The 16,115-nt window shown below is 31.6% G+C and overlaps 3 protein-coding genes across 4 annotated transcripts; 1 reads left to right on the top strand and 2 right to left on the bottom strand.

The window, feature by feature from the left end:
- Positions 1-959: 959 nt before the first annotated feature.
- Positions 960-1,941, bottom strand: LOC106449388. The gene is made up of 2 exons (XM_022719420.2): positions 1,499-1,941; positions 960-1,428 (listed from the first exon to the last, which is right to left on the bottom strand). The coding sequence occupies exons 1-2, from the start codon at positions 1,653-1,655 to the stop codon at positions 1,187-1,189; spliced, it is 399 nt and encodes a 132-aa protein (XP_022575141.2). The 5' UTR covers positions 1,656-1,941; the 3' UTR covers positions 960-1,186.
- A 2,300-nt stretch (positions 1,942-4,241) lies between these two features.
- LOC125575093 (phospholipase D alpha 2-like) lies at positions 4,242-8,006 on the bottom strand. 2 transcript variants are annotated; one of them, XM_048772264.1, is made up of 4 exons: positions 7,876-8,006; positions 7,501-7,607; positions 5,258-7,163; positions 4,242-4,956 (listed from the first exon to the last, which is right to left on the bottom strand). In XM_048772264.1, exons 2-4 carry the CDS (start codon positions 7,597-7,599, stop codon positions 4,523-4,525), a joined length of 2,439 nt encoding a protein of 812 aa, XP_048628221.1. In that variant the 5' UTR covers positions 7,600-7,607; positions 7,876-8,006; the 3' UTR covers positions 4,242-4,522. The 2 variants fall into 2 exon arrangements, with proteins under 2 accessions (XP_048628221.1, XP_048628220.1); XM_048772263.1 differs by lacking the exon at positions 7,876-8,006 and having other exon boundaries at positions 7,501-7,668.
- Positions 8,007-8,536: 530 nt separating this feature from the next.
- On the top strand, positions 8,537-10,277 carry LOC125597651 (RHOMBOID-like protein 5). Its single transcript, XM_048772261.1, has 5 exons — positions 8,537-8,852; positions 8,932-9,092; positions 9,164-9,333; positions 9,576-9,835; positions 9,923-10,277. Exons 1-5 carry the CDS (start codon positions 8,578-8,580, stop codon positions 9,993-9,995), a joined length of 939 nt encoding a protein of 312 aa, XP_048628218.1. The 5' UTR covers positions 8,537-8,577; the 3' UTR covers positions 9,996-10,277.
- Positions 10,278-16,115: the final 5,838 nt, after the last annotated feature.

The following is a 16,115-nucleotide window of genomic DNA, read 5'->3' as shown; positions in this document are numbered from 1 at the left end:
ACGCATTTGTAACAAGTGCAAACTTTGTTGGTTTGTGTCTTTGTTGGTCTCACTGCAAAGTTTCAACAATGAAGATTCCAAATCCTAAAAAAGAAGAAGAAATACTGACAAATACAGAGATTTTCACAGCAACACCAAAAGTCAAGCCACAATCTATAGCAATGGTAAATGATTTTAATTACATAATCAAATTCAAATAAATTAAAAAATTTACAGATAAACTAATCATGTATTATGCTATGTGTTCTAAAAACAAACTCGCAAGTTCTACTAGCAGATTTCCAACTTGCTCCAATATGCTTGGAAAGCAATGGCTAAATGATATCGCAAATGGTATATAAACTCACTGTGTCATAATTTACATAAATCAACTAATTCATGCGTTTGGTTTCAGATTTCAACTACCAAATGAGTTCGATATCATAAAGAGAATTTGTACTCCCTACACACAACTTCCCACTTATTTGCACTCCATACCCTATTTTCCTTCAATTTTTTTCCCTTCATCATTACCATTTTCCCTCAATTCAATGGTATCCCACTCTTTTCAATATATTGAGCTAATTTGCTCTATCATAAAATCATGAAAATTTTAACTCAGAGTATCTCATGATTTATTGATGGTGAGAAACCCTCTTTGAAAATAATTTAAATTATATCTACTATTTGCAATCCAGACATATATAACCATCGACGAATAATAGATCAAATAAAATATTTTCAATATATTTTATATTTTAAAATATTTGTCTTGGTAATATTATAATATGAATTATTGTTTTAGCTCTTCCCACTCCTCTTTACAACCCTGAAATTTGAGACACTGTTATTCAGATTCATAGAATATTTGGCCAAAATTAATTTATTTTGACTAAAAACTATGACATGATTAAAAAAATTTAAAGAGAGTAAAATAGACCAATGCGTAGCATGGAGTTATTTATAAACCAAAAGAGGGGTAAAAAGTAAAAAGCTCTATTTTAGATATCAATCGTTTACATCAATCATTTACACTGGTTTTTAGAAGAAAATTACATACAATACACAGAGAAACGCTAATAGGAAAAAGTGAGCTACTACAATAATTGCTGCCTTACAGACATGTTTCTCCCGAAATTAAAAGAAAACTATTTTTTTATAATATTTTCAGCATTTTTCTTGACTAAGAAGTAAAAAAAAAAAGAAGTCAACAGGAGCACTGAAGTCTATGATCTCTGTCTCTAAGAATCCCACTGTACAGAGCCATCCTATTAGCAGGCATTTCGTTTCTACAAACCGAACCGGTCTTCTCCGGTTTAATCACCGGTTCCGGTACGATTCTCCGGAGATGCTCTCTCTTGCGATACTCTTCACCGTTCCCTTTCGGCTCCTTCACATCCTCTGCAAATTTCACCTTCTTCCTCTTCTTCCTCTGTTTCTTTTTTTCTTCTGCATCAACAAAACAAGTTCAGAAAAATAAATCTACCCGGAGGATGATCGGAGAAAGCCAAAAGGGTACCTGAAGAAAGACATGAACGGAGGATCTGTTGATCATGGAGATCTGATGTTTGGTTGGTAGAGAATTGGCGGGAAATCGCCAGAAACAGAGCAGTGCTTGAGAAAACCATGGCGGTAGCGATTACGACTCCGTGAGAGCAGCTCAGCATACAAGCCATATGTATGTATGTATGTATGTATGTATGTATGTGTGCTCAAGATTCTGATGAAAAAGACAATAGAGAGAGATGAAGTTTAATTTGCACTTTTTAACTTTATCTTTCTTTTGAGAAGAGGTAGAGTAGAGAGGTTGTTGATCAATGAATGAGTTTAAAACGAGAGCATGTGTGTGTTGCAGAGAGATTGGTCGTACCAACAACGTCACGCAAAAAGTACTGCTTGATATTGAACGGTGAGAGATCTCTTCTCTTGGGTCTGAAATAAATTAATGGGAAAAAGTTCTGACAAAAAATCACAAATATAGAGTTTCTTTTTTTTTTTCTGGTCAAAAATTTGGAGTTTCTTTGTGTGCTGTTGGAAAAGTTGAAAGAGTGTGAGAGATTGGTGTTTGGTTTTAGTAGTCACAGGTTTGTAACAAGATTCACTGCATGTATTCATTTATAAGGTAAAAATGTATTATAAAATGATTAAACTTATTTACTGTTACATTTTTTGGGAGGGGGTTAATTAAACTATGTCCACATAATTATTAAAATCTTTTTTCTTTAACATAATAAATATCGGATCTTTTAGTGCAACGAATTTTTGTATAAAATTAAAACTTTATTCACGTTGCTTACTTTAGTTAGTTAATAATTTTTGTTTCTCATCATCAGTTTGATATCTTTTAATGAGTATATACATTATTGCTGACAAAAAAAAGAGTATATACATTATTAAAAAGGGAAATTTATTTGTTATATAATGTTATAGAACAATTTCCGGGTAGCTAACTATCTATGTTAAAGGGAATCCAAACTGGATATATGTTAGGTTATGTTTATATTTATGTTAATTAAAATGAAAATGCTTCTTTGAGTAAATGGCTTAGGCTACTGTTTACAAAAAGTAAGTTTACTCTTCGACGTAGTGGTAGGAGTTTAGATTCAGTTCGGGTTTTGAATTTTCAGGACTAGAGATTGAAGTTCCATTTAAAAATTAATAAATTTTGGTTTTTATTCGGTTTTAGATTTTCAGGACTAAAAATTGAAGTTTCAATTGAAAATTAATAAATCTCGGTTAGGATTCAATTGGGGTTAAGATATCTGTTTTAATTATATAAGAAATCAGTATATAAATTTGAATAATGTATAACCAAATATTTAAAATCAAAATTATAATTGGTTTGGTCCGGTATTTTGAATATTTTTGGTTATTTTGATATTTATTTATTTCATGTACTTTGGAAAGTTCAGAATAATTTTAATTATTTTACATATTTTTTTAATATAAAAGATCTGAAAATTCAGAATAATCTTGATGGTATTTTCGGATATTCAAAATATTTTGGTTCGGATTAGAATTGGTTTGAGTTCAGTTCAGTTCTGATTTTGGATACTAAATTTTTGGATCTGCTAGAGCAATTTACCCTTTTTAGTTCAGGTTTAGTATAAATTTTCATATTGAATTTAGTTTGATTCTTCGGATTCTGATATTTTGCTTAGCCCTATTTTGATGTATTGGAAATGTTAATAATTGATTGTTGAACAAATTTAGATAGAAAATTAGCTATGTTTAGCCAATGAAACTAGCGGATTAAACGATATATATTTTGAAACACTAACCGTTTTAATAATTTGAGAACCAAATTTGTGTTCTATGATAATTTATTTATAGAGCTACAACATTAAAAACATAACCGAAAACTATATGGGTCTTTTAACTATTTTGACATTTTGCAAACTATTATTTTAAGTTTTTGAATATAAATATAGAGGAATCACGTTTTGACCCAAAAAAAAATATAGAGGAATCACGTTTTTGTCTTTTGGATCATTACTAATACATGGTTCTGTTATATGTTTTCTTTAGTCAGAAGATACATTTAGTACGTTTAACACAAGCAACCTCAAAATAACTAAAAATCTAGGGAAAATAGGTTGAAGAGAAATATAGGAGACAAAAACATTATTGATGGAGAAAGATTCTAAAGAGTTCAATGAATCTCTTCCACTCAGTTTTGATTCCATCTCTCTATCATTAACCAAAGCAGGACCTGGCACAGGCTGTTGCCACGTGTCTTATTTCAAAACCTAATTTTGCCGCGTTTAAAGAGTACTAGTCAACGTGTAATTCTTTCGAAACTTCTTGGTAGTGATAAGAAAAGACTAGACCAACTTCTCTTCATTCTTGTGCTTTCGTACTTGTTTCCGTGTTCTACATAACTTTCAGTGAAGCCATTTGTGGTCCAGATGTTGGAACTCATTTAATTTATATCTAAAAAATCCTTGTGATCGTATAGTGAAACATTTGTGAATTCGATAATTATATATGTATAATAATTTATAAATAGATTTATCAAGAGATAAGATTTTAGCATCTATCGTTATCGTACGGCAACTTGTCTTTTGGACATTAAGTATAGAAACTTGAGAGAGAGAGATCACCAGAAGTTAAAAGTCTTCATAGCTTTTAGAGAACATAAAGAACGAAAGAGATTGTCACATGGGCTGATTGACTTGGATGTCCTAAATAAAATCAGCCGCACACCTTTATTTCATTCTTTCCTTCAATTATATTTAATCAAACACTAAACATAAACAATGATTACAATAAAACAATAGTCCAGAAAACTAAAAGACATAATAGATAAGTTCATAAAAAATAGCAATAAAATAATTAAGGCACAAGACTACATTCTCTCCAAAAACCTTAATTAGTGCGCGAACGAAAATCAAAAGCATAGCGGTGAAACACAATACCAACGATATTAGAACTTATTAGTAACTAAAGACAATGAAGCTAACTGTTTTATTACAAAAGCTATTGCAGCAGAAGAAAAGAGGAGAGATAGTTATTTGTTACCAATAGATACTGGCATAGAACCTTAGGTTGTAAGAATTGGAGGCAGGTAATCAGATTTAGTCCCGAGGATACGAGCTTTTGTGTCGGGGAAGCATTCACATCCAGGTAGCTCAGTGATGTCTCCTTGACTAGCAATACCAATCGGGTAGCGAAGTAGATGACCAGGGAGATCATGTTCGAGTGACTCACTTGCGTAAAGATCCCAATACTTATCAGCAATACGGTTAACTTTCTGGACACATTCTTGGCTCGATGGATCGAGAAAAGTTTCATCCAGCATTCCTAAATGTTCATACCATAATGACATTCGGAATCCATGGATATGACCTCGAGCTGGTTGTCTTATTGAGAGATGGTATGGTTGATAGCCTCCCATTGCTATCTCTGAGTCTCTTGCACCATCCATTGATCTCTGGTTGATATTCGCGGATCCAATGATAATGTACTCATCATCCACTGCAAAATGAGAAGTTAAAGCATCTTGTTTGTGTTTCAAAAAAAAAAGCATCTTGTTTATATCGGGAAAATTAGAGATATAGCACTAAGATATATTATTATTCCAAATATACAAATAACATATATTTGGGTTCGGTTTTAATGATTAGGATTTAGGATTTGGAGTAATTTAATCATTTTAGCTTTTAGTTAATAGTAAGTTGAGTTTTCCTTATGCCATTTTTGTCATAATTTTTTGTTTGTTATCTAAGGGATTTACCAAAAAAAATGATAAGTTCTTGTAAGAGTTAAAAACACTAACCGATCATCATTTTAGTGTGAACATAGATCATGAAGCGACGTGCTTCTTGTGCTCGCATATAGTCTGAGTCCGGTTCAGGTTTCTCTGAAGGCACATACTCTCCATCTTTCTTGGTCTCTCGGTTACCGAGACAGAAGAATGTTAGATAATCTCTTGGATCCTCTCCCTCAAGTCCCTTATCTCTGAGTGCCTTGATCACATCTTTGTACATCATCTCCATTGTCCTTCTCTGCCAATCTAGTATAGCTTGGACTGAACCACTCTCAGGTAGCCCTTCAGGCCACATTGGAACAACAGCATAAACCTTAAACTTCTCTCCAGCTTTGATCTTGCTAACAATCTTCAGAGATAGCTCCTTTGGAATCAAATGAAGAGCATTGATCTCCTCAGGTTTGATTCCATCTGCACTCCAAGCAAAGGAGCTTCCAAGGAAGTACTGGTTTTCGATATAGATGAAGTCTTTAGCTCGTCGAATCGCGTGAATGTATGCATCTTGAATACTCCTATCAATTATATTATCTTTACCGCTCACAAGACCTGCTTCCGCTGCAGCTTCAGGGGACTCAGGAAACGCAGCTGCTGCACCACCATCTATTGATCTAAACAGCTGAACGTTCCACGAGTCATGATCTTCCGAGAAGAGAACAGGAGAAGGAGGGACGATGATGTCATCAAGGTCTCTTATCTTAACAAGAATGTCTTTACCACCTTGTCTACTCCACCTCTGCTCAAAGTTATACAAGACATCCCAAGCAATAGGTCCTTCAAGACGGCAGTGAATATCATGCCACGGCTCTCTAGGACCGCCTTTGGTTATCGCCGCGCCAGTGAAGTTCGGCTGATGGAAATCATCGTGATGCGCAGTATCCAACGTCCTGAACAAGGAGTGAAACGGCGTGTCGTACCTTCCATCGCAAAGATCAAGACCACCAACGAAACTCACAATCCTTCTTGATTTTGTTCTTGCTGTTCCAGGCATTTCGCTGTCCACCACAACAATCTTTTGGTGATGAGTGAACATAGTTGAGACTTGCAAGTTTTGAACAATGCTTCCACCATCATCAGGATTACGAGGGCACAGAACACAGTTCACATCGGTTCCTCTGAAGAAGTTTGCAGTTTCTTCATCATGAGTAGCCATAAGTCCATCTTGTTTCAGCAGATCAACAGATGTTCTATCGTCCCACACAAGCAAGATCACTTTAACACCTTCACTTGCCTTCTTCTTGAGTATCTCACCAATAGTCACATCTCCTCCTTCTTTAGGCCTCCTCGAGTCTCTCACCAGAGAGATCTCAGTGTAAACAGACCAGCCAGTGATGTAAATCAAATGCTTTGCATTAGTAATAGCATCAAAGATATCCTCCCAACATCGGCCTGCCTCGTAGTGTTTCCCTCCAGCTAGAGGAATCTTGGGGACGAAGTTTCCAGGAATGTGAGCATCTTGGTACAAAGAAACTTTGCATCCCTTTCTCTGAGAGAAGAAAGTGTAAGGAACTCCAGGAAACTTTGCACTTTTGATACCACGGTTCCAGTTTTTATCTTTTTCAACACCAAAGTACTGAAGCTTCACATGGATCTTTGATCCTCCTTCAATGGGTTTCTTCTCAGTGTCTAGAATCTCAACCCATCTATCAACTTCCTCTCCATGTAGAATATCCTCAACGGGGACATAACCTCTTCCTATCAACGTTGCACCGATGGGATTATCGTCCTTGACAGTGAAGATAACATGTTTAGCCATGTGACCACAGTAGATATGAAATGACTCATGCCATTTTGGGCTTTTTGGTTCGTTTGTTATCTTTCTTGTTCTTCCAACTCTAGCTTTCTCTAGATCGATTGTAGCGTATAGCTGAGTTTCTCCTTTGCCAACACCAATCTTTTCTTCTACATTTGCTAGCATCTGAAAATATTTAAAACAGAAATTAAAGGAAAATTTCGTGAATCTAGAACTCACAAATTGCATGGAGTGTTTGTAGACATCTTAAATTTGGACTTATCATGATCTTCCAACTTAAAACTAGTTTGAGATAAATGGATTAGTTATTCCTCTAACTACCGATTTAAGATTTCTTTCATTCATTAACATTCATATAGATTCTACACCATTGATTAAGTTATCCAACTCGTTTTAGGTTCTTTTATTGTGGAAAAAGTCTTATATTCAATGTAGTACAGTTTTGATTGAATAAAGTTTTACATTCATTCAAAAAAAAAAGTCTTATAAATTGAGACAATACCTTTCCTAAGAAACCTGATCTGCCTCCTTGAGTAGCATGGAGAGCATCGATTTCATAGATTGTAGCGTGTAACCTTCCATGTAACAAAAATTCTTCCATTTTTTCGCCTATAAACATCAATAAAATTATAACACATAAGTAAGAGATAGTATTTGTTTCCTCATACATTGTTAATTAAAGCAAATCTTGGATATTAGATAAAATGCTTCAAGATCAGAGATCAATTCATCAATTGTCTTAAACTACACCGACCAATACTAAAACTGAAGAAATGATCTCGATCAAAATAAAACTGGATCAACAGAGACATTCAAGAAGGTAAAACAAATCTGGATGTCACACAAAGATCTATAAGGAATCAAGAAGGGGTGGTACCTTTCAACTTTTCAGAGATTGAGAGAGAGATGAGAGAAGCTGGTTTATTAAGATTTCAAGATTTTGATCCGAGAAGAAAGCTCTTTGAATGAGAGCTACTTTGTATGTGTGTGAAGCTGCTGAATATTTTGTGTGATATTAATAGAAGATGAAGCAAAGACAAAATGACTTTTACAAATAAATTTATTAATTACTATATGTAAAGGTCTGTTACGACGATTCATCTCCAAAAACTACGCGCAGTGAGTTTAAAGACATGGTCCAAATCACAGGGATTACCGAGAAAGATGACACTAAAAGTGTTTTTAAAATCGGTTAGAAAATAGGCCAGAAATTAGGTTTTCTTTTGTTATATGATTTTTAAAAAAATATTATTTCAGTTTACATAACATAAATTAAATTTCCATGTCAATTTATATATTAATTTCTGCGGTACTTAAAAAAAATTTAGTTGACTCGGTTTGGTTAATTATTCTTCTCCAAGCTGGTTGTTATTGGAATCCTTTTGGTTAAGACCAAACCATTTTACCGAACATAACTGCCTAGTGTAATTAAAAAGTCAAAACCCTTACTTGGGCCACAAGTTTTTCCGAATCTCTCTCGCAGCTTCACATTCTCCCGGATTTTCCTGAACTCCATTCTCATCCTCAAACCTCAACCACAAGGCCAACGAGAAAACGCGCGTCATACTCTTTTCCAGAAATGGGGAAGAGACCGCCGAACCCATCAGACATCGAAAACGGATTACCACCATTACCACCACCAGCTCGACCTCCGTTTCGCCCTCCCATTCCCGTGCCATGGTATGCATGGCTCGTGCCTCTCATCTTCGCAGCAAACTTCGTCACATTCACCATTACAATGTATGTGAACGATTGTCCCGCGAGATCAGATGAGTGTCTCTTGTTTGATGTCCTTGGAAGGCTTTCGTTTCAACCTATCAAGGAGAATATGCTTCTCGGTCCTTCTATTCCCACGTAAGGACAAGAATTGTTACAACTTGGTTATATCCTTATATACATGCATGATGGATGGCATCATTTGTTGTTGAACTAGGCTGAAAAGGCTTGGAGCTCTTGAGAGGAGACTTGTGGAGGAAGGTGAGAGATGGCGCCTCATCTCTTGCATATGGCTTCACGGTGGACTCCTTCACCTTCTGGCTAACATGATCAGCCTCCTCTGTATCGGAATGCGTCTTGAACAAGAATTCGGATTCTGTAAGAATCTCTAAAACCCCTATATCTATGTTTTTAGGTTGTCACGAACTTGAACTTGCTATTATCTACAGTGAGAATCGGAGCGTTGTATGTTCTTTCCGGTCTTGGTGGAAGCCTTATGTCTTGCTTGACAGATTCAAGAGGAGAAAGGGTATCAGTAGGAGCATCTGGCGCCTTGTTCGGGTTACTAGGTGCAATGCTCTCAGAGCTGATCACAAACTGGACAATCTATGAAAATAAGGTGAAAGTTTATCATCTTCAACCTTATTGGTTAAAGCCAGTCATGAACATAATCAAGTGAAACATTACCATTTGGTCCACAAAGTTTTTTACTTATATATAAACACCGATCCCCAAATTGTTATAATTTCTTTTTACTAAAGTCCTTACTAAATTGTTTAAAATCCCTCCCCTCCTCCAATATCTCATGACCGGCTCGGTTTATGGTACATTATTGAAGGCTGATCTTAATGACTTTTGCAGTGTACCGCACTTATGACATTGATCTTGATCATTGCACTGAACCTAAGTGTTGGATTCTTACCACGTGTGGACAACTCTGCTCATTGTGGAGGATTTCTTGCTGGTTTCTTGCTTGGGTTTGTCCTTCTTCTTCGTCCGCAGTACGGATACGTGAGCCCCAAATATATTCCTCCTGGTTATGACATGAAACATAAGAAATCAAAATACAAGTGTTATCAGCACGTTTTCAGGTTTACATCTCTAGCCATCCTTCTTGCGGGGTAAGTTCACAAAAAAAAAAAAAAGACTCAATGACTATTGTCCAAAAATATGTAAATGATTGACCTTTGTGTTTGAAATCTCTGCAGATTCATTGCGGGATATGCTAAGCTTCTCAGAGAACATACCGTAGGGAGCGAGCCATTCAGGGACGTCAATTAGCATCTTGTAGCCAACCACTGACACATTCTCTGTAAAAGATCATTTCACAAGATCCCAAGATTTTTCCATATTTGATACAAATATCATCATCAGAAAGGTTTATACATTTGACGATTCAGAAGTACTACATATATGTATCATGCATGTTCAAAGGCTGTTGTAACTATACAATCTGTATAAGAAAAAATATATTAACTGTAGGAAACATTTTTCATATACTCTGTTGTAGCAAACCAAGATCACAATCAATGATGTATTCTTAGATCTCACATGAATCAGGCCGACCAAACATAGCCATACCAGTTGTTTGTAACGTATTCATACAGAAAATACCCTTTACACATCTGCGAAATTGTTTATAATAGCATCTCCTACACATTCAATTTTTATTTCATAATAGAGTTTAGATTAAAAAAATTTCCAATCTACTTCAAATTTAACTCCATTTTTAAAACATGTTGAACCGGTCCAGAGGCGGTTACACTTACTGCCCCCGTAAGGCAGCCGGCCGGAGCTGTTTGTGTGTATATTGAGCAGAATATATGTATACATATCCAGATGAATTACTTTTTAAAATATTACCAAGTACGCATCTTTCTTGTAACATTACAATTTCTAGCTCCAGAGTGCATGAAACACATTGAACAAGAGGATAGATAAATAACACATCAAAGACAAACCGAAGATAAGGAATATCAAAAAGAAAAGAAAACATGTAGAAAGATCATGGCTCTATTACAGTCCTTATGATGAGACAATCCAAACACTTACGTAAGCTTCGCGTCCTCTATATGGTCGAGAAAAGTATAAACCTTTTTCCCTCGAATTCCTTGGATTTCAACTCTTCTGCTAGTTTTCTTCTGGAGATTGTAGTAAAAAATATAAAAAGGGTCGGATACATATTGGGAAATAACACAATTTCATTTGTACCAGACACTCTAACACAGTATAACGTGTCCTCTCTAACTTCATTACTCAAGATGGGAAACTTGTAAGTATGCTTCGACCATTCTTGTTTTTCGGGGTCTTGTAGAACCCACATGTCAAAACTTATACTGCTCCAAAAGCTATAAGACCTTTCCATCATAAGTGAAGCCAATTTACCTTTATAGTTTATCAGAGTTGTTGTAGTATCCACTGCTCCAATGGAACTTTCTCTAACTCTAACAAAGTTGTACTTCTCAGATCTAACGTCAAAGCATACAATCATAGAAACTTTGGAAAATAATTGATCAGCAGCTTTGTAGTACAAAACACCACTGATGCATACACCACCAGAACTAGGAGAATGAGGTGTACCACATTCAATCGTTCTGCATGACATTTTATCAGTTTCTAATGTCAGAACTTGATGCTCGTCAGAGATTGCATGGTATACTTCACATTCCCATGTTATTCTCAATACCTTGACTTGTTTCTCAACCGGATCATACCCCAAATAAGTTTTTATCCAACTAAATCTCTTTTTTCTCTCGTTGGTAATCTAGAGAGTATCTCGACAATGACATCATCTGGGACAGGGTCTGAGTTTGACGATCCTGTAGTGATGGTTTGACGATCGTTCTGCTGCAGTGATTCCATGGGAGGGGGGGGGGGGGGGGGGGGGGGGAGGACTCGCGTTAGACCTAGGTTGTTTTCCAACTATATATATATTAGAATATTGGCTGTAATTAATTATTCATGATATGAACAAACGTAAATATCTTATAAAAAGCTGCATGATGAAATTAACCAGCAGGGCCGGCTGGTTGCAACTAGGGGCCCTTGGGCTGCAAAATTATTTTTTAAAGCTATATTTTCTTAAAAATATATATTTTGAAGAAAATATTTTTAAATTATTATTAAATAACTGTTTGTATTTGCTTTTATTTATTTTTACAAAATTTTGCATTATCATAATTTTATATTATGGTCATCTAAATTTAAACATAGTATTATATAACGTTTACATGTTAACAAAAAAAATCAAACAAAAAAATTTGAAATTGGAGTGGTCCTAGAGCGGTCGCACTAACCGCCTCATATGTGAAGCCAGCACTGTTAACCAGCCCATGATTGGTTGGACTGATTATATTAGATATACTAGGTGATTTTCCCGTGCTCATGCACGGACATAAATATTTATAAAATAAATATAATATGATAATTAATTGATATTTATTTTTAATTTCAAATTAATTTATAATTTTTATGTATAATTTATATTAATTATATCATATTACTTTAATTAAATATTTATCTAATTGATTTTGTTGTTTTTATAGTCAATTTAGTTGTCATTTGGACATATTATTTGAATTCAACTATAATAATTATTTTTGTAAATATATTAATTTTGATTAATTTTCTTATTTACATTTTAGGTTGGTTGTTGTCTTAAATACATAAGTATATTTTATTAAGATTATGTATAATTTAAGATATATTGTGATTAGAATAAAATAAAAAATAAACTAAAATGTCTGATTTCAAATAACATAAATTAATATAATGATAATATTCTAAAGTCTCATGCATATATATAAATTTTACAAAAGATCTAAATTGTAACAGTGAGTTAGTATTTTATTTATCATTTGTTAATAGGTTTTAAGTCATCATATAATTTAAATTTATAAAATAAATAAACTATTATTATATAAACAAAATAAATAAATTATTATTATATAAACAAAATAAATAAATTATACATTCTTATTGTAGTTACATCTATGATTTTATATATAAGTTGGGTTAGTTGCTAATAAATTATACATTCTTATTTTAGTTACATCTATGATTTTAGATATAAGTTGGATTAGTTGCTAATATGTTCATTTGTTAATATGTTTATTACTAAAATTTATTTTTAGTTTTTTCAATATCTCTTAAAATATGCAGTAAAAATGTGATTGTATTTTATAAATTATATTATATAAGTAAAATAAAATTTATTTATTTTCCCGTAATTGTAAGATATTATAGTAAACTAAATATATGAAAAAACATAAATAAACATTTCAATAATAATAATAAAAATTTATTTTTTTGTCAATTAAACCTATATACGTTTATGTTACTTAACTATTTTGTGTAATCATCTAAGAAAATATATAGATATATATAAAAAATTCAATTACTTTGAAAGTATATATTTGTATTGTGTAAAATTATGTTTTAAAAGAAAAATATTTCTTTTTCTAATACCAAGATCATTTGTGTGAACTTTTTTTTTAATGAAATCGCATTATCTACAAATACATATTTCATCTAAGAAGATGTAGATTAAAAAAGTATTTTATTACTTCAAAAGTATATTTTTGTTACTTAAAGATATTTTTTAAATGGAATATTACTATTTTGTGAACTTTCCTTTTTTTATGAAATCATATTATATATACATATATTTTTATTTTTAAATTATTTTAAAAAATTTATAAATGTTTCCTTTTTATTTATATTGTTTTTGGAAAATTTTAAAAAGTAAAGAATTAAATGGACTTTTTTATTTTATTAGGGGTATCATAGTAATCAACAACCGTAAGAGTTAACGTGAGCGCGACACCTAGAAAAGTGACTTCTCAAATAATATTATAGAGATTTTTTGTGATAAAGAAAAAAAAATTATTCTATTTTTGGTTTCCAAAATTGATAAATATATGATCACATGACAATATAAATTAGTTTGTGCCATATGCTAATTAATATATATATATAATTATTTAAAAGTAAATATATATAATTATTAAATAGGAACTTTCCTTTTAGAATATCTTAAACTAAAAATCAAGAATTTTTTCTCAATATAAATATGGGAAATTTGAGTTGACCAAAAAAAGTTAACCAACAAAATATTTGGGAAATTTGGTTGTATAATAAAAAAAACTTTAATTCACCAAATGATCATATCAAGCTATATGCCATGATATATTCTTTGTATTGTATAATAATTGACATATTACTCTTCTCTCTCACACTCACGATGGACAAGTTTTTTTTACAAATTTGTTTTCCCGGTCCTTTCAACTTTTAATTGTTTTCATTCAAAAAGTGATAAAACTTTATATTAACATATTAAGACATATATTTTATACACATAATATGATTTGAAACTTTCAAAACAAACATATATTTAGATTTTATACAATATTACAGAAACTCGATTTTAAATCTATAACACATACATATGCTGTAGTTATATTTTATTTTCAAACGAGATACAACTTTGTTGTGTTCTATTTTATTTAGAAACTAGAATAGAAATGTAATACACAATCTCTCTCTCTCTCTCTCTCTCTCTCTCTCTCTCTCTCTCTCTCTCTATATATATATATATATATTCATATTTACACGAAAATAGGATAGTATGCAGATGTAAGTATAACTAGAGCTTGACCCGCGCAGATATTCATTTTGGTTTGCAAAAAAAATATTTATCTTATATAAATGGTAATATATGTTTTTAAAATTTATATATATATATATATTAAATAATTATTTAATATATTTTTAAACACAATCATTTTAGAATTTATAATGAATAATTTTATTTTATTTTTTGATCCGTCAACTGTTACAACCCTATTTTTAAAATATAACTCGTGTGTTTGTGCAAATATATTTTTTATGAATCAAAATTTTAATGTAAAATAAAATGGTTATCTATTTTTATATTTGATTTATACGATTAAATAATTCAATATATTATTTAAAATTTTGTGGTTTATATTATGTATTTTTATAACACCTTTATGTTTTTTAGACGTAGTTAATATACCAAAATAAAAAATAACCACCCCGTAATAATAAAATCTTGTTACATTTTTGATATTGACTAAGTATAATTTATTGTTTACCCAGATTATAGGAAACATTTTTTAATAAATAAACATAATTTGTTATACTTTATTTTAGGAAAATGCATTAATTAAACTATAAAAGACAAGAATACTAAAAGGTAGGTAAATTTATTACTTCAGTGACATTAAAATGTAACTAACTTTGAAAACTAAGGGGTAATTTATATTGGTACTTCTCTTTTAATAATATATGTTTATCTTGTATAAATGGTAATATATGTTTTTAAAATTTTATATATATATATATATATATATATTAAATAATTATTTAATATATTTCTAAATACAATCATTTTATTTTATTTTTTGATCCGTCAACTGTTACAACCCTATTTTTAAAATATAACTCGTGTGTTCGTGCAAATATATTTTTATGAATCAAAATTTTAATGTAAAATAAAATGGTTATCTATTTTTATATTTAATTTATACGATTAAATAATTCAATATATTATTTAAAATTTTGTGGTTTATATTATGTATTTTTATAACACTTTTATGTTTTTTAGACATAGTTAATATACCAAAATAAAAATAACCACCCCGTATAATAAAATTTTATTACATTTTTGACATTGACTAAGTATAATTTATTGTTTGCCCAGATTATAAGAAATATTTTTTAATAAATAAACATAATTTGTTATACTTTATTATTTTAAGAAAATGCATTAATTAAACTATAAAAGACAAAAATACTAAAAGGAGGTATATTTATTACTTCGGTGGCATTAAAATGTAAATAACTTTGAAAACTAAGGGGCAATTTATATTGGTACTTCTCTTTTAATAATAGAGATATATCCACACGTTTTAAGGAGAAAAATATCTAAATGTATGTCAAATATATGGGATCGCAATGAAGAAGTTGGAGGAGATGTAGAGGGTAAACAACAACAAATATAAAAAGAAGAATGGTGATATCGGCAGACACACACACACACACACACCAGATACATACATTCAGACATTGAGTTTTCTCAATAAAACACACCGACCTTGTCTTATTCGTTTCTCTTAAGATTAGTTTTAATTTTGTTCATACTTGTGATCTTGCGACCCGATATTCAATAATACAGTTAATTACTGTCATAGCATTTCTGATTACATAGTTATTGTTCTAAAGAGTTTTGTGTCCTAAATTCTTTCTTCCTTAATATATTATAAACAAACACTCTAAATACTTAGTGTGAATTTTAAGAATCACAATAACTAAGCCTTTTAATTCAACTTATATTGATCTTTAAATTTAAGATTTTTCTAGAAACAACAAAATTCAATC

Source organism: Brassica napus, unplaced genomic scaffold (genome assembly GCF_020379485.1).
Source record: "Brassica napus cultivar Da-Ae unplaced genomic scaffold, Da-Ae ScsIHWf_1509;HRSCAF=2106, whole genome shotgun sequence".
Taxonomy (NCBI): Eukaryota; Viridiplantae; Streptophyta; class Magnoliopsida; order Brassicales; family Brassicaceae; genus Brassica; species Brassica napus.
Note: the sequence above shows the minus strand (reverse complement) of the source record. Positions and strands in the feature narration are given on the sequence as shown.